Source organism: Scyliorhinus torazame, chromosome 21 (genome assembly GCF_047496885.1).
Source record: "Scyliorhinus torazame isolate Kashiwa2021f chromosome 21, sScyTor2.1, whole genome shotgun sequence".
NCBI classification, from domain to species: domain Eukaryota; kingdom Metazoa; phylum Chordata; class Chondrichthyes; order Carcharhiniformes; family Scyliorhinidae; genus Scyliorhinus; species Scyliorhinus torazame.
The window spans coordinates 66,198,479-66,223,262 of NC_092727.1; the positions used below are offsets into that span (position 1 = coordinate 66,198,479).

General features: G+C 51.2%; 1 protein-coding gene across 3 annotated transcripts in view; it reads left to right on the forward strand.

Annotated features, from left to right (window-relative positions):
* Positions 1–24,784, forward strand: part of LOC140398326 (ATP-dependent RNA helicase DDX42-like) — a 192,406-nt gene that overhangs the window by 77,988 nt on the left and 89,634 nt on the right. For 2 of the 3 annotated variants that reach the window (XM_072486894.1, XM_072486895.1), the window contains 4 exons: positions 4,701–4,847; positions 5,642–5,746; positions 8,392–8,511; positions 17,173–17,349. In XM_072486894.1, the coding sequence (XP_072342995.1) occupies positions 4,701–4,847; positions 5,642–5,746; positions 8,392–8,511; positions 17,173–17,349 (549 nt within the window). Of the gene's footprint in view, positions 1–4,673; positions 4,848–5,641; positions 5,747–8,391; positions 8,512–17,172; positions 17,350–24,784 lie in introns of all 3 variants that reach the window. The other variant, XM_072486893.1, reaches the window with a different exon arrangement.

The window sequence follows — 24,784 nt, forward strand, 5'->3', positions numbered from 1 at the left end:
CTACCACTTTCCCAAAATCTACATACGGGACAGCCGTGGTAGACAAACTGTATCAACCTGTTCCTGCCCCACAAAATTCAATTCTTCCTCTCTTAGCTCCATCATCTCTCCCCTTTGCCCAAGTCTCTTCCCACCTATATTTGTGTTTCTTCTGATGCTCTACGTCATATCAATAGTTTCCAGTTTCCTTGTCCTAACTGCCTCCTCTTCATAAGGATGTCCAATCCTTCTACACCTCCAGCCCCCACGAGGAAGGTCTGAGGGCTCTCTGCATCTTCCTTGAGCAGAGGCCCAAACAATCCCTGCCCACCACCTTCCTCCACCTGGCTAAACTTGTTCTGTCGCCCAACAATTTCCCCATTAACTTGTCACACTTGCAAATATACGGTGTGGCCATGGGTACCTGTCTGGGTCCCAGTTATGCCTGTCGTTTTGTGGGTTTTGTAGAACTTCTTCCAGTCAGACTCAGGCACGCTCCCACAACTCTCTTTCTGTTACATCGATGACTGTATCAATGCTGTTTCATGCTCTCGTCTGGACCTGGAAAAACCTTATTGATTTTGCTTCCAATTTTCACCCCTTTCGCAGCTTCACATGGTCCATCTCGGACACTTCCCTTCCCGTTCTTGACCTCTCTGTTTCCATTTCCAGTGATAGACTGACCACCCATGTTCATTACAATAATAATAATCTTTATTAGTGTCACAAGTAGGCTTACATTAACACTGCAATTAAGTTACTGTGAAAATCCCCTAGTCTCCACACTCTGGCGCTTCTTCGGGTACACAGAGGGAGAATTCAGAATGTCCAATTTACCTCAACAAGCACGTCTTTCGCGACTAGTGGGAGGAACCCGGAGGAAACCCACGCAGACACTGGGAGAACGTGCAGACTCCGCACAGAACCCCAAGCTGGGAATCGAACCCGGGTCCCTGTCGCTGTGAAGCAACAGTGCTACCTTGCCGCCCACGGATTACAAACACACCAATTCCCACAGCTACCTCGGCTACAGTTTCTTACACCCCACTCCTTGTAAGGCATCTTCCAATTCTCCCAGTTTCTTCGCCTCCATCGCATCTGTTCCGATTATGCCACCATCGCAAATGATGCTTCTGACATGTCTGCTTACTTCTGTCCTCACTCCTTCCCCTCCCTCCCAGAACGATGACAGTGTCCCCTTTTTTCCTCACTTTCCACCCTGCCAGCCTCCACATTCAAAGGATCATCCTCTGCTATTTCTGCCTAGTCCAGCATAATGCCACCAATAAACACACCTTCCCCTCACCCCACCATCAGCATTTCACATGGACCGCTGGGTCACCACTCCTTTCTCGTCCCATTCCCATAGCATCTTCCGTTGCAATAGCAGAAAGTGCGACACCTGCCCCTTCACCTCCTCACTGTTCAAGGCCCCAAACACTCCTTTCAGGTGAAGCAACCTCCTTCAATTTCTCTAAATAGTTCACTAGTGTCGTCTAGGGAAGGAAATCTGTCATCCTTAACTGGTCTGGCATATATGTGACTCCCGATCCGCATTATGTGGTTGACTTAAATGCTCTCGTGAATGGGCAACATGCCAACATCCCATGAACAAATTTTTTTTAAATGTGCTCAACTGTATTCGTCGTTCCCAATGCAGTCTCTTCTACATTGGGAGACTAAATACAGATTGGGTGACTGCTTTGCAGAACAACTTTGCTCAGCCCGCAGGAATGACCCTGACCTTCCTGTCGCTTGGTATTTCAGCTCTGTAGCTTGCTCTTATGCCCACATGTCTGTACTTGGCCTGCTGCAATAGCCCAGTAAATCCAATTTAAACTGGAGCAGTAGCACCTCATCTACCAATTAAACACATTACAGCCCTCAGGACTCAACATTTGAGTTCAGCAACTTCAGACTGACCGTTCTCCTCCATCGTGACCCTTTTTAAAATATCCAAAACATTTTTTTGTTCCAATGCAAAAAAAACTCCCCCACCAGGTCACTGTCACGTCCATAGAACATAGAACATACAGTGCAGAAGGAGGCCATTCAGCCCACCGAGTCTGCACCGACCCACTTAAACCTTCACTTCCACCCTATCCCCGTAATCCAACAACCCCTCCTAATGTTTTTGGTCACCAAGGGCAGTTTATCATGGCCAATCCACTTAACCTACACGTCTTTGGACTGTGGGAGGAAACCGGAGCACCCGGAGGAAACCCACGCAGACACGGGGAGAACGTGCAGATTCCGCACAGACAGTGACCCAGCGGGGAATTGAACCTGGGACCCTGGTGCTGTGAAGCCACAGTGCTAACCACTTGTGCTACCGTGCTGCACTTGTTCTTAAGTTTCACCTTCACTGAGCACTAAACTTTATTATTCAAGTAGTCTTTAAACCACTACTAGCACCTTCTCCTGCCTTCCTCTGTCTCATGACCTGCACATCTTTGTGGCAATCTCTCCTAGCCCCCACTAATTACTGATCTACTCTGCGCCACCTCTGCTTGTACAGTATATAATCCATCACATTTTCCCTCCCATAAGCTCTGAAGAAGAGTCATGCAAATTCGAAACGTTAAGTTATTTTCCTGGGGCAGCACGGTTAGCACTGCTGCCTCACAGCGCCAGGAACCAAGATCGATCCCGGTGTCTGTGTGGGTCTCATCCCCACAACCTAAAGATGTGCAGCATCGGTAGACTGACCACGTTAAATTGCCCCTTAACTGGGAAAAATGAATTGGGTGCTTTAAATTTATTTTTCTCTCTCCATAGATGTTGTCAGACCTGCTAACTTTTTCCAGTATTTTCTGTTTATTGTTTCAGATTCCAGCATCTGCACTACTTTGCTTTTTTGAAAGCTTTACTCTATCTCCCCTCCCAACTGTTATAATGACAGGTTATGGAAACCTTCAAGCCATAATAATGTACAGTGGTAGCCCTTAAGGTTATAGCAACAAACATCCATTGAAACCCCTGCAACAGTTTTTTTTATCACTGAGTCATAGACAGGCAGTTTTTCTTTCAAAATTTAACACGCATGGGATTTAAACCTCTGGACAGCTCAGCAGTTCAACATAATTTATACACTCTTCACCAGCATTTATGGCTCCATCACAAAGTTGTGGCACATGTACTGCAAGTTGTGACCATTCCTGGAGTGAAAATCACTTCTGCTTGTCCTGAGCACTAAATTTAAATGGCCCAGCTGAGTTTGGGATTCCCCCATGTGTGCTTCACACCCTATCCCCTACCCATGAAAATGTGTGCTGGAAATCAGGGTGGAACATCAGATCCAGATCCCATCCATTATTTTTAAAAGGTCCCTCCACAAAAATCCAACCCTATGAGACTGAAGGGGAGAGGGAGGGACCGAAGTGGCTGAGCAAATTGGTGGTGTTTTGGAAAAGGGGCAGATGGGTATGAAGTGAGAAAAGACCAAAATATTTGAGGGAAAAGTATGGGGAGATGTTCTGTTGAAGGAGAGGAGGTATAGACCTGGGCTTATTAGAAAGGAGGGAAAAACGTGGCTGAAGTAACGGAAATGTGGAGTAGGGAGAGCAGTAGAACTAAATAATGCCGAAGGAGCAAATTGTGTGTGTGTGGTGGTGGGGGGGGGGGACAGAAAATGCTGGAACTGTATGGCTGATCCAGTCAGTATGTAGCTGTTGTTTCAAGAGTGGTTCTTCTTTCAGAACACACATAGAAACCACAAATTGTTTCCTCCTGTGACTGCAGATTCCCAAAATGTTTGTGTGACACAATTATATGGCTTATATTGTAAAGTAAAATTGTTTCTGGGTTTTACAACAAACCAAGTGAGCAATTTGCCATGTGTTTTTTTAAATCTGCTTACTGACTAGATCCAAAGTACTTCCAAGTTCATTTGATGGTACTGTTCTGACAACCTTACAAAGTTCCATCTTTCGAGCGTTTTAAAAAAATATAGCAGTTTTTGCAACAGCTGATTTAGAGTGATTTTAATTGCCCTTTTTTGACATTTGTCAGTATCATGAAAGCCAGGGTGTATCATTCTGTCACTGGGACAGTCAGGGAATCAGCACACTGGTCCTGTCCTTCCATTAACTAAACAAGTTCTACTGTGATGCTGCTTGCATTCCATACTGCTGCTGATCCCCAAGGATAGAGGGTGTACATAATGATAGCCAGAGCAATAACCAGAAATAATAGATAATGTAGCTCGGAATGGATGGAAATAGGAGCAGAAAAGATGTCTTCAAAAGGAGAACAGGAGAAACAAATTAATAGTGTGGATAAAAATTAATTGCAGGATAAAAAGGGATCATTGAAAAGGAGAGAATAATAACATCAAGAGAAAGCGCACACAGAATATTCACCTGATTGTGTGAGTGCACTGTGCATTTAGAAAGCACAGGATGATGATTATACTGCACACAATTCATGGAGAAAATCCTTGCCCTCAATGAACAACTACCAGTGTTTTGCGGCAGGTGACTGGCACTGCAAACTGGTTTCAATGCCTGTCCTTTCAGAGTGAGTGCCCTACCAAAGACTTTTTGCCCTATTCATAGGTTTTTTTGTGTGTTCAATACTCTTAAATCAATTTGATCTATTTAGTGAATACTGCTTGAAAGTATTGTATTTTTCAGGGGTTGATCTAGATCGAGGAAGTGTTCAGTACACTGAGCAGTGATGCGTTCTCTCTCCAGTTTGACTTGTGGATTACTTATGTGCAGGAAGCCTACTTTCGGTACATGGCTGAAAATCCTAACGCTGGTGTGATTCAGGAGGAGGAGGATGATATTGAATATGACAGCGATGGTAATCCCATACCTCCACAGAAAAAAGTAATTGATCCATTGCCTTCTATTGACCATACGGAGGTAAGCAGAAATCTGAAAAAGTTCTTAGTTGTACAATGTCTGACTGTTGATCCCCTTGAAAATGAACCTGTTGGACAGATGTCTGCTGTAAATAATAGCCTCGACTGATGGGGCAGATTGGATCTTTGATTTCACCTGGAATGTTTAACTCATCCCTATGGATATGAGGAAATGCATTTGTTGGAGGGGCAATTAATGTTGTGACATTTATGATCGGCTGACTATCTTTCTGACAAAGATAATAGAGTGACATGAAAAATTAAGTTTTTTTTCAGAAAAATCCACATCAACTTGCCATTATGAGACATTATTGAGAGAACCTGGTTATTATTGAATTATGAGCAGTTTGTGTTAATGGATCCATGGAAAACTGGATTGAAACTGTACCAAACTCAAGTTCTTAAACATGTGGTCAACAGTGGCGCCTTATCACAATCTGAGTTCTTTCCGAACTCAAAAAGTAAAACCTCACTGCTGTAACTAGCTCTCCAGTCTTTAATTTGTGGACATATTTGTTGAAAGCATATTTGGACTAAGAGGGTTTTGCTCCTCACATTATAATAAAGACCAATCTTCTGAGACTGCTCAATCCTTCTTACCTTCAGGCGGTTCTCACTAATCTGGAGATTTTGTGCTGTTTAGTGAATGTATAACATCATTGGATATTATTATAAAACTGCATCCAATCCAGGAAACAGACGAGAACATTTTTGACAAAAGATCAACATCAGATTTTAGTAATTTGTCACTTTAAGCATTCTGTTGAAATGACTTGTAACTTGTAAATCTTTTAGATTGAGTACCAGCCATTTGAGAAGAATTTCTACATTGAGCATGAAGAATTGGTGAAACTTTCACTCATACCATTAGCTGAACTCCGGCAGAAACTGAACTTGAGAGTAAGTATGGAATTCCATCTACTAATGCTTTACATTATTATTTTGACAGGCAGTTAGCAAAATGCTGAGTTTTACTAAAAATGTCAGTTTGGTCTGCATCTAATCTTAGAACTCAAGTAGCAGTTTGGTTGAGGTTGATCAAACTACTGAAGGTTGTCTCTGACCAGTTTAGTGTCATGTGAATGGTCATGTTAGAATCATAGAATAGAATCATAGAATCCCTACAGTGCAAAAGAAGGTCATGCGGCCCATCAAATCTGCAACCACCCTCTGAAAGAACACCCTCCCTGGGTCCACTACCTTGCCCTATCCCCGTAACCCCACCTAACCTTTGGACACTTAAGGGGCAATTTAGCATGGCCGATCCACCAAACCTGCACATCTTTGGACTGTGATAGGAAACCAGAGCACCCGGAGGAAATCCAGGCAGACACTGGGAGAATGTGCAAACTCCACACAGGCAGTCACCCAAGGCCAGAATTAAACCCAGGTCCCTGGCGCTGTGAGGCAGCAATGCTAACCGCTGTGCCACCTTTCTCATCCATTTTTCAATCTTTTCTCCTTGTACAGTACCCAGTCTAGAATAGCCCATTCTCTGGTTTGTTTCATCAAAGTATTGATCGAAAAAACCATTAGGTACACGTTTATAGGGGGTCAATGGTGTAACGGTATTGCTATACTGTTGTGTAAAGAATATAAAAGACCAAGATCTGCTAAATGGATTAAACCCCTGCACAATCTCATTGTGTGATAAAGAATAATGTAGGCTTAAGTGTTTGAAATATGCAGTCTATGTACAGCTTCAGAATATTTGGAAGAGGCAGCCATTGACTTTGGCTGGGAATTACATCTGCCATTTTCTATGACCAAACGGCCAGTGCAGCCTTTAGCACTCTGTGGTCCAGTATAATATGATTAGATTCTTCCTTTGGAGCTTCCAGAAGGTGAGCTGTATTTTGAAACCTGCTCAGGTTGAAAAGATTGTTGGTGGAGAGGATGAATGGGTGGAGGATTATGTGGTGGAGGCAAGAGAATGGCACTAAGTGAATTCAGAGAGCCAGTGCAGCGACCATGGGGTGAATGGCCTCTTCTGCACTTCTGCGATATGAAACAAATATTTTAGAATCGTTAAAGGAACATTAACTTTAAAAAAACAGCTAAGTTTGTAACAAGATAAAGTTGATTGAGTTGAACATATTGGTTCCATTCCGCCATACTAGTTAGATTCCAGTTGCCTATTCTTTAGAAATTGGTCTTGACAGTGAGATTTGGTATAGCACCATTGTGACTGGTTAAAAGGAATGTAAATGTCATCCCAGTCCTAGAGAACCATCGGGAACCCTTCCCTTTGAGAGCTGGCTGGTGGTGATTTAACCTGAGGGTCACCACACCTCCTACGCGGGCCAAGGTTGAGAAGGCAGAGCCTTCATAAATAATCTCAGCCGGTACGGGAATTGAACCAGCGGTGTTGGCATCACTCCTGTCACGAACCAGCTGTCCAGTAAACTGGCAAATTGTGAGAGACTGCCTTCAGGTTTATCCATGCACATATGACTGCACCACAGTGCATGCAGTCTTTTTAAATTAAATTTCCACTGGTAACAGAAAACTGATGGCTCTGCCTGGATAGTTCAAGTCTGCAGTCTGCTTTTTGTCATCCTGCACAGGTACATGTTTGCTATAGTGGGCGAGATTCTCCGACCCCCCGCCGGGTCGGAAAATCGCCGGGGGGGGGGGGGGCGGCGTGAATCCTGCCCCCGCCGGCCTCCGAATTCTCCCACCCCCCCAAAAACTGGCGTGCGTGAGTCGCGCAGCCCCCCTCGGCGAATGGCGGGCTCCGGCGCAGCTCAATGGGCCCCGGGGCCGCCCAAATTCTCCGGCCCGCGATGAGCCGAAGTTTCGCCCGCCTGTAGCCTGTCCCGCCGGCATAAATTGGAGTTGGGCCCTTACCGGCAGGACCTGGCAGCACGAGCGGCCTCCAGGGTTATTGAGGTGGTCGGGGAGGGACCTGGCCCTGGGATGTGCCCCCACGGTGGCTTGGCCCATGGTCGGGGCCCACCGATCCGCGGGCGGACCTGTGCCGTGGGGGGCACTCTATTCATTCCCCACCGGATGCCGTGGTTATCCGCCATTCCCGGTGCGGAAGTGACTCCATGTGCGTGTGCACGGGGATGACGTCAGCAGATGCTGACGCTCCAGTGCATGCGCGGACCTGCGCCGGCTGGCGGAGTCCCTTCAGCCCCGGCTGGCGTGGCGCCAAGCCCCTTTCCTGCCAGCTGGCGGGGCACAAACCACTCCGGGGCGGGCCTAGCCCCTGAATGTGCGGAGGATTCCGCACCTTTGGGGCGGCCCGACGCCAGAGTGGTTCACGCCACTCCGTCCCGCCGGGTAGGGGAGAATCCCGCCCAGTATCTCTGCAGTGCTCAAGTAGTTGCATAGAATATTGTTTCTTGTCTTGCTGGAATTGGTATTTCAGTGTTTTAGGTGTACACATTCCACAGCTTACGGAAGAGTAACATGCTCACAAACATGCAATTGAGAAAAAAATCATCAAAAATGTTTGTTCTAAAATTGTCTAGCTGAATTTATGTGCAATACTCTTAATTTGAACCGTATTTAACGTAACAGAATTTCTTCCTCCACAGGTCTCTGGTGCGGACCCTCCAAAACCTTGCAGTAGTTTTGCTCACTTTGGCTTTGATGAGCAGTTGATGCACCAGATCCGAAAGTCGGAATACACACAGCCAACACCAATACAGTGTCAGGTAATAGTCTGAACATTTCACATACACCGTCTTCCTTTTATGCAAGACGGTTGAAATAGCTACCTTATAAATACTACTCTCATTTCCATTTTCACATGACTTGTATCTTGGATTGTAAACTTGGAAGAGTGACAAAAAATGAAGATGATATGAATCGCCTGAAACAGTGAAACCATCTTCAGCTGCTTCATCAATGATCTCCCTTCCATCATAAACACAGAAGTGAGGATGTTCGCAGATAACTGCACAACATTCACGACTCCTCAGATAATGTCTAAATGCAGCAAGACCTGGACAATATCCAGGCTTGGGCTGACAAGTGGCAAGTTACGTTATGCCACACAAGTGCCAGACACTATTCATCTCCTACAAGAGAGGATCTAACCACCGCCCCTTGACATTCAATGCCATTACCATCGCTGAATCTCCCACAATCAACATCCTGGGGGTTACCATTGATCAAAAACTGAACTGAACTTGCCATATAAAAACTGGCTACCAGGTTAGGTCAAAGGCTAGGATTCCTACAGCGAGTAGGACCCCCCCCCCAAGAGCTTATCCACCATCACACCCCCCACCCCAAAAAGAGCTTATCCACCATCTACAAAGCACAAGTGAGGAACGTAATGGAATGCTCCCCACTTGCCTGGATGGGTGCAGCTCATCATCATAGAATTTACAGTGCAGAAGGAGGCCATTCGGCCCATCGAGTCTGCACCGGCTCTTGGAAAGAGCACCCTACCCAAGGTCAACACCTCCACCCTATCCCCATAACCCAGTAACCCTACCCAACACTAAGGGCAATTTTGGACACGAAGGACAATTTATCATGGCCAATCCACCTAACCTGCACATCTTTAGACTGTGGGAGGAAACCGGAGCACCCGGAGAAAACCCACACACACACGGGGAGGATGTGCAGACTCCGCACAGACAGTGACCCAAGTCGGAATCGAACCTGGGACCCTGGAGCTGTGTAGCAATTGTGCTATCCACAATGCTACCGTGCTGCCCTACAACATTCAAGAAGCTTGACCCTATCCAGGACAAAACAGTCCGCTTGATTGCTACCCCCTCCATAAACATTCAATCCATCACCAACGAATAGTGGCAGCTCTGTGTACCATCTACAAGATGCACTGCAGTAACTCACCAAGGTTCCTTAGGCAGCACCTGCCTAACCCACAATCACTACCATCTAGAAGGATAAGAGCAGCAGATATCTGGGAACCCCACCACCTGGAGGTTCCCCTCCAAGTCATTCACCACCCCGACATGGAAATATATCTCTTTTCCTTCACTGTCACTGGGTCAAAATCCTGGAACAACAGCGGTTCAAGCAGGCAATTCCCAACCACCTTCTGAAAGGCAATAAATGCTGGCCTAACGATAGATGCCCACATCCCATAAATGAATTTTTAAAAAGAAAGTAGGATGGGAGGCAGATGGAAATTAATATTAAGTATGAATTGATGCATTTTGGCAGAACGGATAGAGAGAAGAAATAGACTAAATAGCATAGATTTAAAGAGTATGCAGGGACAGAGGAACCTGGCGGTGCATGTGCATTGATCTTTGAAGGTGGCCGGACATATTGGCAAAGTATATGGGATCTTCAGCTTCATGAATAGAGATATTGAAAACAAAAGCAAGGAAGGTATGCTGAACCTTGAAAAGCTCTGTTTACGCCTCAGCTAGCGTATTGCATCCGGTTCTGGTCATAACATTTAAGGAAGATGTGTGGTTCTTTGAAAGGATTCAGAGATGTACCAGAATGGTTCTAAGGGTGGAAGATTGTAGCTACAAGGTTACGTTGGACAAACTAGTATTGTTCTCCTTGGAGAAAAGAACATTGAAGGGAGATTTGATGGAAATGTACAAGATTGACCGGTTTGGACAAGGAAAAACCTTTTCCACTAGCTGATAGTACAATGACTGGGGCAACACTGATTTAAGGCTTTGGCAAGAGATGCAGGGTTACGGGGATACAGTAGTGCAATGGAACTGACTGGATTGCCCTACAATAGGTTGCCATAGACTTGATGGGCCAAATGGCCCCCTTCTGTACTGTAAATGAGTCTGTGACTTCAGGTTTGTGATATTACTTGTATTTAAGAGGCATTAAGGATAGAACTGAAGTGAAGAAAAGATTCTAGAATGATTGGGTGGCATAGTAGCACAGTGGTTAGCACTGCTGCCTCACCGCGCCAGGGACTCGGGTTCAATTCCGGCCTTGGTGTGACTGTGTGGAGTTTACACATTCTCCTTGTGTCTGCATGGATTTCCTCCGGGTGCTCCGGCTTAATCCCACCGTCCCCAATGTGCAACTTAGGTGGGGTTACAAGGATAGGGTGGTGGAGGCAGGTTGCTCTTTTGGAGGGCCAGGGCAGACTCAGTGGGCTAACGCGCACATGTGCACTGTATCGATTGTATGATTCGATAAATCATTAACTACAGGAGAGCAGGTCAGTTACTGTGTTTGTTGCCTTTGATCCTAAAAATGTTGATGGATCCTCGGCATTGGTATTGGAGGCGGTATTTTCAGGTCAGCAAATCCTTAGAAAGGCTATCTCATGTGTCATGCTACTGTTTGATGAGAGTAGGTTAAACTGCTCATGTGCTGTTCTGGTGTTACAGAAAACTGCAAAGGGAATTCTGTTCTTTGACTGCAAGCTGGGCAGTCCTGATATTAACATGATCTTTAATTTTTCAGTTGCATTATATTAGAACAAAAGTAGACCCTTGAGCCTGCTCCATCGTACACTTAGATTGTGATTGATCCATATCACAACTCATCTACTGGAGGAATTAATGGAATTGAACATTAATAAATCCCATGGACCAGGGGCGAAATTCTCCGGTATCGGCGCGATGTCCGCCGACTGGCGCCCAAAACGGCGCAAATCAGTCGGGCATCGCGCCGCCCCAAAGGTGCGGAATGCTCTGCATCTTGGGGGGCCGAGCCCCAATCTTAAGGGGCTAGGCCCGCGCCGGATGAATTTCTGCCCCGCTAGCTGGCGGAAAAGGCCTTTGGTGCCCCGCCAGCTGGCGCGGAAATGACATCTCCGGGCGGCGCATGCGTGGGAGCGTTAGCGGCCGCTGATGGCATTCCCGCGCATGTGCAGTGAAGGGAGTCTCTTCCGCCTCCGCCATGGTGGAGACCGTGGCGAAGGCGGAAGGAAAAGAGTGCCCACACGGCACAGGCCCGCCTGCGGATCGGTGGGCCCCGAGTGCGGGCCAGGCCACCGTGGGGGCAACCCCCGGGGCCAGATCGCCCCGCGCGCCCGCCCCCCCCCCCCCCCCCCCCAGGACCCCGGAGCCCGCCCGCGCCGCCTTGTCCCGCCGGTAAGGTAGGTGGTTTAATCTACGCCGGCGGAAGAGGCATTTTAGCAACGGGACTTCGGCCCATCCGGGCCAGAGAATCGCAGGGGGGGCCGCCAACCGGTGCGGCGTGATTCCCGCCCCCGCCGAATATCCGGTGCCGGAGAATTCGGCAACCGGCAGGGGCGGGATTCACGCCAGCCCCCGGCGATTCTCCGACTCGGCAGGGGGGTCGGAGAATCTCGCCCCTGATGATCAACGTCCCAGTGTGTAGAAGGAGGAGGTCATCTTCCAAAATTCTATTCATTTTGGAATGGTTCCTGTAGATTGAAAGGTCGCAAATAGAAAAAAATTATAGTCCCAGGTGATCATAGGCTGCTTTCCCCTTTTAGGGGAGAACTGACTGGTACGATTTAACCTGAGGATCAACACACCTCAGGCGAGTTGCAAGGTTGAGAAGGATTTTCATGAATAACCTCAGCTAGTACAGGAATTGAACCTGCACTGTTGGTCTCACTCTGCATCGTGAACCAGCTGTCCGGCCAACTGAGTGAAACCGGCCCTGCTATGAAAGAAAAGAGAGGGAGAGAAACAACAGACGATAGCGGGCTGTTCTGATAATTGCCGGGCTGACCATAACCCAAAGGGAAACATGATCAAGCTATCACAACGATTTGCAATTTGTACTTTCTTGTGATAATCATTGAATTTACAGGCAGAAGGAGGCCCTTTGGCCCATGAAGTCTGCACCAGCCCTTGGAAAGAGCATCCTACTTAAGACCACGCCTCCACCCTATCCCCACAATCCAGTAACCCCACCTAATCTTTTGGACACTAACGGGCAATTTAGCACGGCCAGGTGCGAGGGGCAAGGTTTAGAGTAGATGTACGAGGCAAGTTTTTTACGCAGAGGGTAGTGGGTGCCTGGAACTCGCTGCCGGAGGAGGTGGTGGAATCAGGGACGATAGTGACATTTAAGGGGCATCTTGACAAATACATGAATAGGATGGGAATACAGGGATACTGACCCAGGAAGTGTAGAAGACTGTAGTTTAGTCGGGCAGCATGGTCGGCATGGGCTGGAGGGCCGAAGGGCCTGTTCCTGTGCTGTACTGTTCTTTGTTCAGTCCATCTAACCTGTACATTTTTGGACTGTGGGAGGAAACAGGAGCACCCGAAGGAAACCTACGAAGACACGAAGAGAACGTGCAGACTCCACACAGAAGAACTGAAGAATTCAGATACCACTTTTCGGAGAATTTAAATATTAAATTAAAACATTTTTTAAAAGTAAAGAAAACTTAAACACTCAAGATTACATTTATATAGTTAGAAATAGTCATAACAACATTTACAAAAAGATTTTTGCTTAGTTAAACTCACAACTAAACAACGGCTGTGGTACCTGGATTCTGTCCCATTCTAGCCGGCTGTGGTACCTGGATTCTGTTCCATTCTAGCCGGCTGTGGTACCTGGATTCTGTTCCATTCTAACCGGCTGTGGGAGTGGATTCTGTTCCATTCTAGCCAGCTGTGGTACCTGGATTCTGTTCCATTCTAGCAGGCGTCGTACCTGGATTCTGTTCCATTCTAGCTGGCTGTGGTACGTGGATTCTGTTCCATTCTAGCCGGCTGTGGTAGCTGGATTCTGTTCCATTTTAGCCGACTGTGGTACCTGGATTCTGTACCATTCTAACCGGCTGTGGTAGTGGATTCTGTTCCATTCTAGCCGGCTGTGGTGCCTTGATTCTGTTCCATTCTAACCGGCTGTGGCAGTGGATTCTGTTCCATTCTAGTCGGCTGTGGTACCTGGATTCTGTTCCATTCTAGCCGGCTGTGGTACCTGGTTTCTTGTTACATTCTCGCCGACTGATACCTGGATTCTGTTCCATTCTAGCCGGCTGTGGTACCTGGATTCTGTTCCATTCTAAGCCGGCTGTACTGTATAGAACATTAGTTAGGCCACACTTGGAGTATAGTGTTCAATTCTGGTCGCCACACTACCAGAAGGATGTGGAGGCTTTAGAGAGGGTGCAGAAGAGATTTACCAGAATGTTGCCTGGTATGGAGGGCATAAGCTATGAGGAGCGATTGAATAAACTCGGTTTGTTCTCACTGGAACGAAGGAGGTTGAGGGGCGACCTGATAGAGGTATACAAAATTATGAGGGGCATAGACAGAGTGGATAGTCAGAGGCTTTTCCCCAGGGTAGAGGGGTCAATTACTAGGGGGCATAGGTTTAAGGTGAGAGGGGCAAGGTTTAGAGTAGATGTACGAGGCAAGTTTTTTACGCAGAGGGTAGTGGGTGCCTGGAACTCACTGCCGGAGGAGGTAGTGGAAGCAGGGACGATAGGGACGTTTAAGGGGCATCTTGACAAATATATGAATAGGATGGGAATAGAAGGATACGGACCCAGGAAGTGTAGAAGATTGTAGTTTAGTCGGGCAGTACGGTCGGCACGGGCTTGGAGGGCCGAAGGGCCTGTTCCTGTGCTGTACATTTCTTTGTTCTTTGTACTTGGATTCTGTTCCATTCTAGCCGACGTGGTACCTGGATTCTGTTCCATTCTAGCCGGCTGTGGTACCTTGATTCTGTTCCATTCTAGCTGGCTGTGGTAGTGGATTCTGTTCCATTCTCGCCGGCTGTGGTACCTGGATTCTGTTCCATTCTAAACCGGCTGTACTACTTGGATTCTGTTCCATTCTAGCCGGTGTGGTACCTGGATTCTGTTCTATTCTAGCCGGCTGTACTACTTGGATTCTGTTCCATTCTTGCCGACGTGGTACCTGGATTCTGTTCCTTTCTAGCCGGCTGTGGTACCTTGATTCTGTTCCATTCTAACCGGCTGTGGTAGTGGATTCTGTTCCATTCTAGTCGGCTGTGGTACCTGGATTCTGTTCCATTCTAGCCGGCTGTGGTACCTGGATTCTGTTCCATTCTAAGCCGGCTGTACTTGGATTCTGTTCCATTCTAGCCGACGTGGTACCTGGATTCTGTTCCATTCTAGCTCGCTGTGGTAGTGGATTCTGTTCCATTCTAGCCGGCTGTGGTACCTTGATTCTGTTCCATTCTAGCTGGCTGTGGTAGTGGATTCTGTTCCATTCTCGCCGGCTGTGGTACCTGGATTCTCTTCCATTTTAGCCGGCTGTGGTACCTGGATTCTGTTCCATTCTAATCGGCTTTGGTTCCTGGATTCTGTTGCATTCTAGCCGGCTGTGGTATCTGGATTCTGTTCCATTCTAACCGGCTGTGGTACCTGGATTCTGTTCCATTCTAGCCGGCTGTGGTACCTGGATTCTGTTCCATTCTAACTGGCTGTGGTACCTGGATTCTGTTCCATTCTAGCTGGCTGTGGTATCTGCATTTGTACCTGTCCCGAGAAAATTTACAGGTATTGGATGGGCACAGCCCATTGAGAAAGGTGGTGGGAGTAGTGTTGAAATCTTTAACATACAAGTCAGACTTTTAGACTGAAAGAAGTTTAACAGATAACAACACAGGTGAAGGTTAAATGATTTTACTTGTCACAAGGAGAGAGGCTGCTGGAATCGAGGGTCACAGCAGGCACACTCTGAGGAACGTGATGGACGTAGAGATCTTTATACACAGAAGAACCCCTCCCCCAGGTGATACATTGGTAATTGCTGAGCTTTTCAGTTGGCTTACACAGAGACAAAGGTACGATTCCAATACAATGAAGGGGTGATCAGATGACGTCAATGTCTACTGCAGTAATTGTACAGAGATTAATATACATTAGCAATACAAAGGCCATGCTAATCGACTGACATCATTGGCTTCGATGGTACTGTTATTGAACAATGGTATGTGTGTAAATAAGGCCAGAAGACATAGGAGCAGAATTGGGCCACTCGGCCCATCGAGTCTGCTCCACCATTCAATCATGGTTGATACTTTCTCATCCCCATTCTCCTGCCTCCTCCCCATAACCCCTGATCCCCTTATTAATCAAGAACCTATTATCTCTGTCTTAAATACACTCAGTGAATTGGCCTCCACAGCCTTTTGCGGAAAAGAGTTCCACAGATTCACCACCCTCTGGATGAAGAAATTCCTCCTCATCTCTGTTTTAAAGGATCGCCCCTTTAGTCTGAGATGGTGTTCTCTGGTTCTAGTTTTTCCTACAAGTGGAAACATCCCCTCCACGTCCACACTATCCAGGCCTCGCAGTATCTTGTAAGTTTCAATAAGATCCCCTCTCATCCTTCTAAACTCCCAACGAGGACAGACCCAGAGTCCCCAAACGTTCCTCATATGACCAGTTCTTCATTCCAGGGATCATTCTTGTGAACCTCCTCTGGACCCTTTCCAAGGCCAGCACATCGTTCCTTAGATACGGGATCCAAAACTGCTCACAATACTCCAAATGGGGTCTGACCAGAGCCTTATAGAGCCTCAGAAGTACATCCCTGGTCTTGTATTCTAGCCCTCTTGACATGAATGCTAACTTTGTATTTGCCTTCTTAACTGCCGACTGAACTTTCACATTAACCTGAAGAGAATCATGAACAAGGACTCCCAAGTCCTTTTGTGCTTCTGCTTTCTGAAGCATTTCCCCATTTAGAAAATAGTCTATGCCTATATCCCTCCTTTCAAAGTTCATAACCTCACACTTTTCACCATACAAACTGAATTAATCTCGTCAAGAGATCGATTAAACTCAAGACAATGTAATCACGTTACAGGGGGCCATCTGTCTGCTGACTGAATTAATGAGGTAGTAAAGAAATTCACAATGGGATCCTTTTAGACTTTATGTCATGTATCCCATGAGGCTGCAAAACGGCCTTGTTAAGTTTCCACATTAGTTATCCTTGCTGCAGAAGGAACATGGTATGTCTGCCGGTATGCTTGGCACCCCATGTACAGAACAGCTTATAACCAATGATAACAGTGTGATTTAGTTGGGAAGGTGGTCATAGTTTATGTTGCATTGGTTTTGCTTTGATTGGACCATATGCTTCCTCCTTGTATTAGTTTGCCCAAAAAGAAGCATTTGTCTCAGTGTTATCCTCCATTCTCATTGGTCTGAACTCAGGACCAAAGCTGCCTCTAATTTCGAACAAATTGGAACAAAGTGAGCAGTGAGGCCACTCGATAAATGGTGTCAGAAATGCTGCAAGAAGGGCTGAGGCATAGGAGTGAAGGAAACTTGGTTCTATGTTCTACCAATGCTTGATGTAAACACTCAAAGCCTAAAATATATGAACACAAAGTTCATATAAAAGCCATGAATTGCTTAGATTGTTATAAAATAAGGTCATTATAAAAGGGCTATATAAAAACTGTGCTTACTATGTATGTTTGTTTGAATGCAGGGTGTCCCCATTGCACTGAGTGGGAGAGACATGATTGGAATCGCCAAAACTGGGAGTGGTAAAACTGCAGCCTTTATCTGGCCGATGCTGGTTCACATCATGGATCAAAAGGAGCTGGAGCCCGGGGATGGACCTATTGGTGTGATTGTTTGTCCTACCAGAGAACTTTGCCAGCAGGTACAGTCGATGATGCTAATCCATGAAAACAGCTGACCACCAGAGCAGCACTGATTTAGAAACGGAGCAAATGATAATGTTATAGAGTCAGCTTCTCAAAGTTGAATAAAAAATCTTTGAGTAAATGATTGTTCCTTAAGCATTCAAGTTATCCCTTTGAATGTTAAGACTGCGGCATTATTTTTTAAAAATCCCTCATATCTATGAATCAACAGCATGGATAGCTGAAATAAGAGAAGCATTGCAACCAGTTAAAGAAAAAGTTAAAAATACTGGAAATATAAAACGGAGGTCAGTCAGCGCCTGTGGAGGGAGCAGGTCAGTCAGCGCCTGTGGAGGGAGCAGGTCAGTCAGCGCCTGTGGAGGGTGCAGGTCAGTCAGCGCCTGTGGAGGGAGCAGGTCAGTCAGCGCCTGTGGAGGGATCAGGTCAGTCAGCGCCTGTGGAGGGAGCAGGTCAGTCAGCACCTGTGGAGGGAGCAGGTCAGTGAGTGCCTGTGGATAGAGCAGGTCAGTCAGCGCCTGTGGAGGGTGTAGGTCAGTCAGCGCCTGTGGCGGGTGTAGGTCAGTCAGCGCCTGTGGAGGGTGCAGGTCAGTCAGCGCCTGTGGAGGGAACAGGTCAGTCAGCGCCTGTGGAGGGAGCAGGTCAGTCAGCGCATGTGGAGGGAGCAGGTCAGTCAGCGCCTGTGGAGGGTGTTGGTCAGTCAGTGCCTGTGGAGGGCGTAGGTCAGTCAGTGCCTGTGGGAGGAGCAGGTCAGTCAGCGCTTGTGGAGGGTGTAGGTCAGTCAGCACCTGTGGAGGGAGCAGGTCAGTCAGCGCCTGTGGAGGCAGCAGGTCTGTCAGTGCCTGTGGAGGGTGTAGTTCAGTCAGTGTCTGTGGGAGGAGCAGTTCAGTCAGCGTCTGTGGAGGGTGTAGGTCAGTCAGCGCCTGTGGAGGGAGCAGGTCAGTCAGCGCCTGTGGAGGGATCAGGTCAGTCAGCGCCTGTGGAGGGAGCAGGTCAGTCAGCGCCTGTGGAGGGAGCAGGTCAGTGAGTGCCTGTGGATAGAGCAGGTCAGTCAGCGCCTGTGGAGGGTGTAGGTCAGTCAGCGCCTGTGGCGGGTGTAGGTCAGTCAGCGCCTGTGGAGGGTGCAGGTCAGTCAGCGCCTGTGGAGGGAGCAGGTCAGTCAGCGCCTGTGGAGGGAGCAGGTAAGTCAGCGCCTGTGGAGGGAGCAGGTCAGTCAGCGCCTGTGGAGGGTGTTGGTCAGTCAGCGCCTGTGGAGGGAGCAGGTTAGTCAGCGCCTGTGGAGGGAGCAGGTCAGTCAGCGCCTGTGGAGGGAGCAGGTCTGTCAGCGCTTGTGGAGGGTGTAGGTCAGTCAGCGCCTGTGGAGGGAGCAGGTCAGTCAGTGCCTGTGGGAGGAGCAGGTCAGTCAGCGCTTGTGGAGGGTGTAGGTCAGTCAGCGCCTGTTGATGAAGCAGGTCAGTCAGCGCCTGTGGAGGGTGTAGGTCAGTCAGCGCCTGTGGAGGGTGTAGGTCAGTCAGCGCCTGTGGAGGGCGTAGGTCAGTCAGTGCCTGTGGGAGGAGCAGGTCAGTCAGCACTTGTGGAGGGTGTAGGTCAGTCAGCGCCTGTGGAGGGAGCAGGTCAGTCAGCGCCTGTTGATGAAGCAGGTCAGTCAGCGCCTGTGGAGGGTGTAGGTCAGTCAGTGTCTGTGGGTGGAGCAGGTCAGTCAGTGCCTGTGGAGGGAGCAGGTCAGTCAGCGCCTGTGGAGGGAGCAGGTCAGTCAGCGCCTGTGGAGGGAGCAGGTCAGTCAGCGCCTGTGGAGGGTGTAGGTCAGTCAGTGTCAGTGGGAGGAGCAGGTCAGTCAGTGTCTGTGGGAGGAGCAGGTCAGTCAGCGCCTGTGGAGGGAGCAGGTCAGTCAGCGCCTGTGGAGGGTGTATGTCAGTCAGCGCCTGTGGAGGGAGCAGGTCAGTCAGCGTCTGTGGAGGGTTAGGTCAGTCAGCCCATGTGGATGGAGGCAGTCAGCGCCTGTGGATAGAGCAGGTCAGTCAGCGCCTGTGCATAGAGCAGGTCAGTCAGCGCCTGTGGAGGGTGCAGGTCAGTCAGCGCCTGTGGAGGGTGCAGGTCAGTCAGCGCCTGTGGAGGGTGCAGGTCAGTCAGCGCCTGTGGAGGGAGCAGGTCAGTCAGCGCCTGTGGAGGGAGCAGGTCAGTCAGCGCCTGTGGAGGGCGCAGGTCAGTCAGCGTCTGTGGCGGGTGTAGGTCAGTCAGCGCCTGTGGAGGGAGCAGGTCAGTCAGCGCCTGTGGAGGGTGTAGGTCAGTCAGTGTCTGTGGGAGGAGCAGGTCAGTCAGCGCCTGTGGAGGGTGTAGGTCAGTCAGTGCCTGTGGAGGGAGCAGGTCAGTCAGCGCCTGTGGAGGAAGCAGGTCAGTCAGCGCCTGTGGAGGGTGTAGGTCAGTCAGTGTCTGTGGGAGGAGCAGGTCAGTCAGTGACTGTGGGAGAAGCAGGTCAGTCAGCGCCTGTGGAGGGTGTAGGTCAGTCGGTGTCTGTGGATGGAGCAGGTCAGTCAGCGCCTGTGGAGGGTGTAGGTCAGTCAGCGCCTGTGGAGGGTGTAGGTCTGTCAGCGCGTTTGGAGGGAGCAGGTCAGACAGCGCCTGTGGAGGGAGCAGGTCAGTGAGCACCTGTGGAGGGAGCAGTTCAATCAGCGCCTGTGGAGGGTGTAGGTCAGTCAGTGCCTGTGGAGGGAGCAGGTCAGTCAGTGTCTGTGGGAGGAGCAGGTCAGTCAGCTCCTGTGGATGGTGTAGGTCAGTCAGCGATTGTGGAGGGAGCAGGTCAGTCAGCGCCTGTCTAGGGAGCAGGTCTGTCAGCGCCTGTGGAGGGTGTGGGTCAGTCAGCACCTGTGGAGGGAGCAGGTCAGTCAGCGCCTGTGGAGGAAGCACGTCAGTCAGCGCCTGTGGACGGTGTAGGTCAGTCAGTGTCTGTGGGAGGAGCAGGTTAGTCAGCGCCCGTGGAGGGAGCAGGTCAGTCAGCGCCTGTGGGGGGACCAGGTCAGTCAGCGCCTGTGGAGGGAGCAGGTCAGTCAGCGCCTGTGTAGGGAGCAGGTCAGTCAGCGCCTGTGGAGGGTGTAGGTCAGTCAGCGCCTGTGGAGGGAGCAGGTCAGTCAGCGCCTGTGGAGGAAGCAGGTCTGTCAGCGCCTGTGGAGGGTGGAGGTCAGTCAGCACCTGTGGAGGGAGCAGGTCAGTCAGCGCCTGTGGAGGGTGTAGGTCAGTCAGCGCCTGTGGAGGGAGCAGGTCTGTCAGCGCCTGTGGAGGGTGTAGGTCAGTCAGCACCTGTGGAGGGAGCAGTTCAGTCAGCGCCTGTGGAGGGTGAAGGTCAGTCAGCACCTGTGGAGGGAGCAGGTCAGTCAGGGCCTGTGGAGGGAGCAGGTCAGTCAGCGCCTGTGGAGGAAGCATGTCTGTCAGGGCCTGTGGAGGGTGTAGGTCAGTCAGCACCTGTGGAGGGAGCAGGTCAGTCAGCACCTGTGGAGGGAGCAGGTCAGTCAGCGCCTGTGGAGGGAGCAGGTCAGTCAGTGCCTGTGGAGGGAGCAGGTCAGTCAGCGCCTGTGGAGGGTGTAGGTCAGTTTGCGCCTGTGGAGGGAGCAGGTCAGTCAGCGCCTGTGGAGGGTGTACATCAGTCAGCCCCTGTGGATAGAGCAGGTCAGTCAGCGCCTGTGGATAGAGCATGTCAGTCAGCGCCTGTGGATAGAGCAGTCCAGTCAGCGCCTGTGGATGGAGCAGGTCAGTCAGCGCCTGTGGAGTGTGTAGGTCAGTCAGCGCCAGTGGAGGGTGTAGGTCAGTCAGCGCCTGTGGAGGGAGCAGGTCAGTCAGCGCCTGTTGAGGGTGTAGGTCAGTCAGCGCCTGTGGAGGGAGCAGGTCAGTCAGCGCCTGTGGAGGGAGCAGGTCAGTCAGCGCCTGTGGAGGGAGCAGGTCAGTCAGCGCCTGTGGAGGGTGTTTGTCAGTCAGCGCCTGTGGGGGGAGCAGGTCAGTCAGCGCCTGTGGAGTGTGTAGGTCAGTCAGCGCCAGTGGAGGGTGTGGGTCAGTCAGCGCCTGTGGAGGGTGTTGGTCAGTCAGCGCCTGTGGAGGGTGTAGGTCAGTCAGCGCCTGTGGAGGGAGCAGGTCAGTCAGCGCCTGTGGAGGGAGCAGGTCAGTCAGCGCCTGTGGAGGGAGCAGGTCAGTCAGCGCCTGTGGAGGGAGCAGGTCAGTCAGCGCCTGTGGAGTGTGTAGGTCAGTCAGCGCCTGTGGAGGGAGCAGGTCAGTCAGCGCCAGTGGAGGGTGTAGGTCAGTCAGTGCCTGTGGAGGGAGCAGGTCAGTCAGCGCCTGTGGATGGAGCAGGTCTGTCAGCGCCTGTGGAGGGTGGAGGTCAGTCAGCACCTGTGGAGGGAGCAGGTCAGTCAGTGTCTGTGGGAGGAGCAGGTCAGTCAACGCCTGTGGAAGGAGCAGGTCAGTCAGCGCCTGTGGAGAGCGTAGGTCAGTCAGTGCCTGTGGGAGGAGCAGGTCAGTCAGCACTTGTGGAGGGTGTAGGTCAGTCAGCGCCTGTGGAGGGAGCAGGTCAGTCAGCGCCTGTTGATGAAGCAGGTCAGTCAGCGCCTGTGGAGGGTGTAGGTCAGTCAGTGTCTGTGGGTGGAGCAGGTCAGTCAGTGCCTGTGGAGGGAGCAGGTCAGTCAGCGCCTGTGGAGGGAGCAGGTCAGTCAGCGCCTGTGGAGGGAGCAGGTCAGTCAGCGCCTGTGGAGGGTGTAGGTCAGTCAGGGTCAGTGGGAGGAGCAGGTCAGTCAGTGTCTGTGGGAGGAGCAGGTCAGTCAGCGCCTGTGGAGGGAGCAGGTCAGTCAGCGCCTGTGGAGGGTGTATGTCAGTCAGCGCCTGTGGAGGGAGCAGGTCAGTCAGCGTCTGTGGAGGGTTAGGTCAGTCAGCCCATGTGGATGGAGTCAGTCAGCGCCTGTGGATAGAGCAGGTCAGTCAGCGCCTGTGCATAGAGCAGGTCAGTCAGCGCCTGTGGAGGGTGCAGGTCAGTCAGCGCCTGTGGAGGGAGCAGGTCAGTCAGCGCCTGTGGAGGGTGCAGGTCAGTCAGCGCCTGTGGAGGGAGCAGGTCAGTCAGCGCCTGTGGAGGGAGCAGGTCAGTCAGCGCCTGTGGAGGGCGCAGGTCAGTCAGCGTCTGTGGCGGGTGTAGGTCAGTCAGCGCCTGTGGAGGGAGCAGGTCAGTCAGCGCCTGTGGAGGGTGTAGGTCAGTCAGTGTCTGTGGGAGGAGCAGGTCAGTCAGCGCCTGTGGAGGGTGTAGGTCAGTCAGTGCCTGTGGAGGGAGCAGGTCAGTCAGCGCCTGTGGAGGAAGCAGGTCAGTCAGCGCCTGTGGAGGGTGTAGGTCAGTCAGTGTCTGTGGGAGGAGCAGGTCAGTCAGTGACTGTGGGAGAAGCAGGTCAGTCAGCGCCTGTGGAGGGAGCAGGTCAGTCAGCGCCTGTGGAGGGAGCAGGTCAGTCAGCGCCTGTGGAGGGTGTAGGTCAGTCAGCGCCTGTGGAGGGAGCAGGTCAGTCAGCGCCTGTGGAGGAAGCAGGTCAGTCAGCGCCTGTGGAGGGTGTAGGTCAGTCGGTGTCTGTGGATGGAGCAGGTCAGTCAGCGCCTGTGGAGGGTGTAGGTCAGTCAGCGCCTGTGGAGGGTGTAGGTCTGTCAGCGCGTTTGGAGGGAGCAGGTCAGACAGCGCCTGTGGAGGGAGCAGGTCAGTGAGCACCTGTGGAGGGAGCAGTTCAATCAGCGCCTGTGGAGGGTGTAGGTCAGTCAGTGCCTGTGGAGGGAGCAGGTCAGTCAGTGTCTGTGGGAGGAGCAGGTCAGTCAGCTCCTGTGGATGGTGTAGGTCAGTCAGCGATTGTGGAGGGAGCAGGTCAGTCAGCGCCTGTCTAGGGAGCAGGTCTGTCAGCGCCTGTGGAGGGTGTGGGTCAGTCAGCACCTGTGGAGGGAGCAGGTCAGTCAGCGCCTGTGGAGGAAGCACGTCAGTCAGCGCCTGTGGACGGTGTAGGTCAGTCAGTGTCTGTGGGAGGAGCAGGTTAGTCAGCGCCCGTGGAGGGAGCAGGTCAGTCAGCGCCTGTGGGGGGACCAGGTCAGTCAGCGCCTGTGGAGGGAGCAGGTCAGTCAGCGCCTGTGTAGGGAGCAGGTCAGTCAGCGCCTGTGGAGGGTGTAGGTCAGTCAGCGCCTGTGGAGGGAGCAGGTCAGTCAGCGCCTGTGGAGGAAGCAGGTCTGTCAGCGCCTGTGGAGGGTGGAGGTCAGTCAGCACCTGTGGAGGGAGCAGGTCAGTCAGCGCCTGTGGAGGGTGTAGGTCAGTCAGCGCCTGTGGAGGGAGCAGGTCTGTCAGCGCCTGTGGAGGGTGTAGGTCAGTCAGCACCTGTGGAGGGAGCAGTTCAGTCAGCGCCTGTGGAGGGTGAAGGTCAGTCAGCACCTGTGGAGGGAGCAGGTCAGTCAGGGCCTGTGGAGGGAGCAGGTCAGTCAGCGCCTGTGGAGGAAGCATGTCTGTCAGGGCCTGTGGAGGGTGTAGGTCAGTCAGCACCTGTGGAGGGAGCAGGTCAGTCAGCACCTGTGGAGGGAGCAGGTCAGTCAGCGCCTGTGGAGGGAGCAGGTCAGTCAGTGCCTGTGGAGGGAGCAGGTCAGTCAGCGCCTGTGGAGGGTGTAGGTCAGTTTGCGCCTGTGGAGGGAGCAGGTCAGTCAGCGCCTGTGGAGGGTGTACATCAGTCAGCCCCTGTGGATAGAGCAGGTCAGTCAGCGCCTGTGGATAGAGCATGTCAGTCAGCGCCTGTGGATAGAGCAGTCCAGTCAGCGCCTGTGGATAGAGCAGGTCAGTCAGCGCCTGTGGAGTGTGTAGGTCAGTCAGCGCCAGTGGAGGGTGTAGGTCAGTCAGCGCCTGTGGAGGGAGCAGGTCAGTCAGCGCCTGTTGAGGGTGTAGGTCAGTCAGCGCCTGTGGAGGGAGCAGGTCAGTCAGCGCCTGTGGAGGGAGCAGGTCAGTCAGCGCCTGTGGAGGGAGCAGGTCAGTCAGCACCTGTGGAGGGTGTTTGTCAGTCAGCGCCTGTGGGGGGAGCAGGTCAGTCAGCGCCTGTGGAGTGTATAGGTCAGTCAGCGCCAGTGGAGAGTGTGGGTCAGTCAGCGCCTGTGGAGGGTGTTGGTCAGTCAGCGCCTGTGGAGGGTGTAGGTCAGTCAGCGCCTGTGGAGGGAGCAGGTCAGTCAGCGCCTGTGGAGGGAGCAGGTCAGTCAGCGCCTGTGGAGGGAGCAGGTCAGTCAGCGCCTGTGGAGGGAGCAGGTCAGTCAGCGCCTGTGGAGTGTGTAGGTCAGTCAGCGCCTGTGGAGGGAGCAGGTCAGTCAGCGCCAGTGGAGGGTGTAGGTCAGTCAGTGCCTGTGGAGGGAGCAGGTCAGTCAGCGCCTGTGGATGGAGCAGGTCTGTCCGCGCCTGTGGAGGGTGGA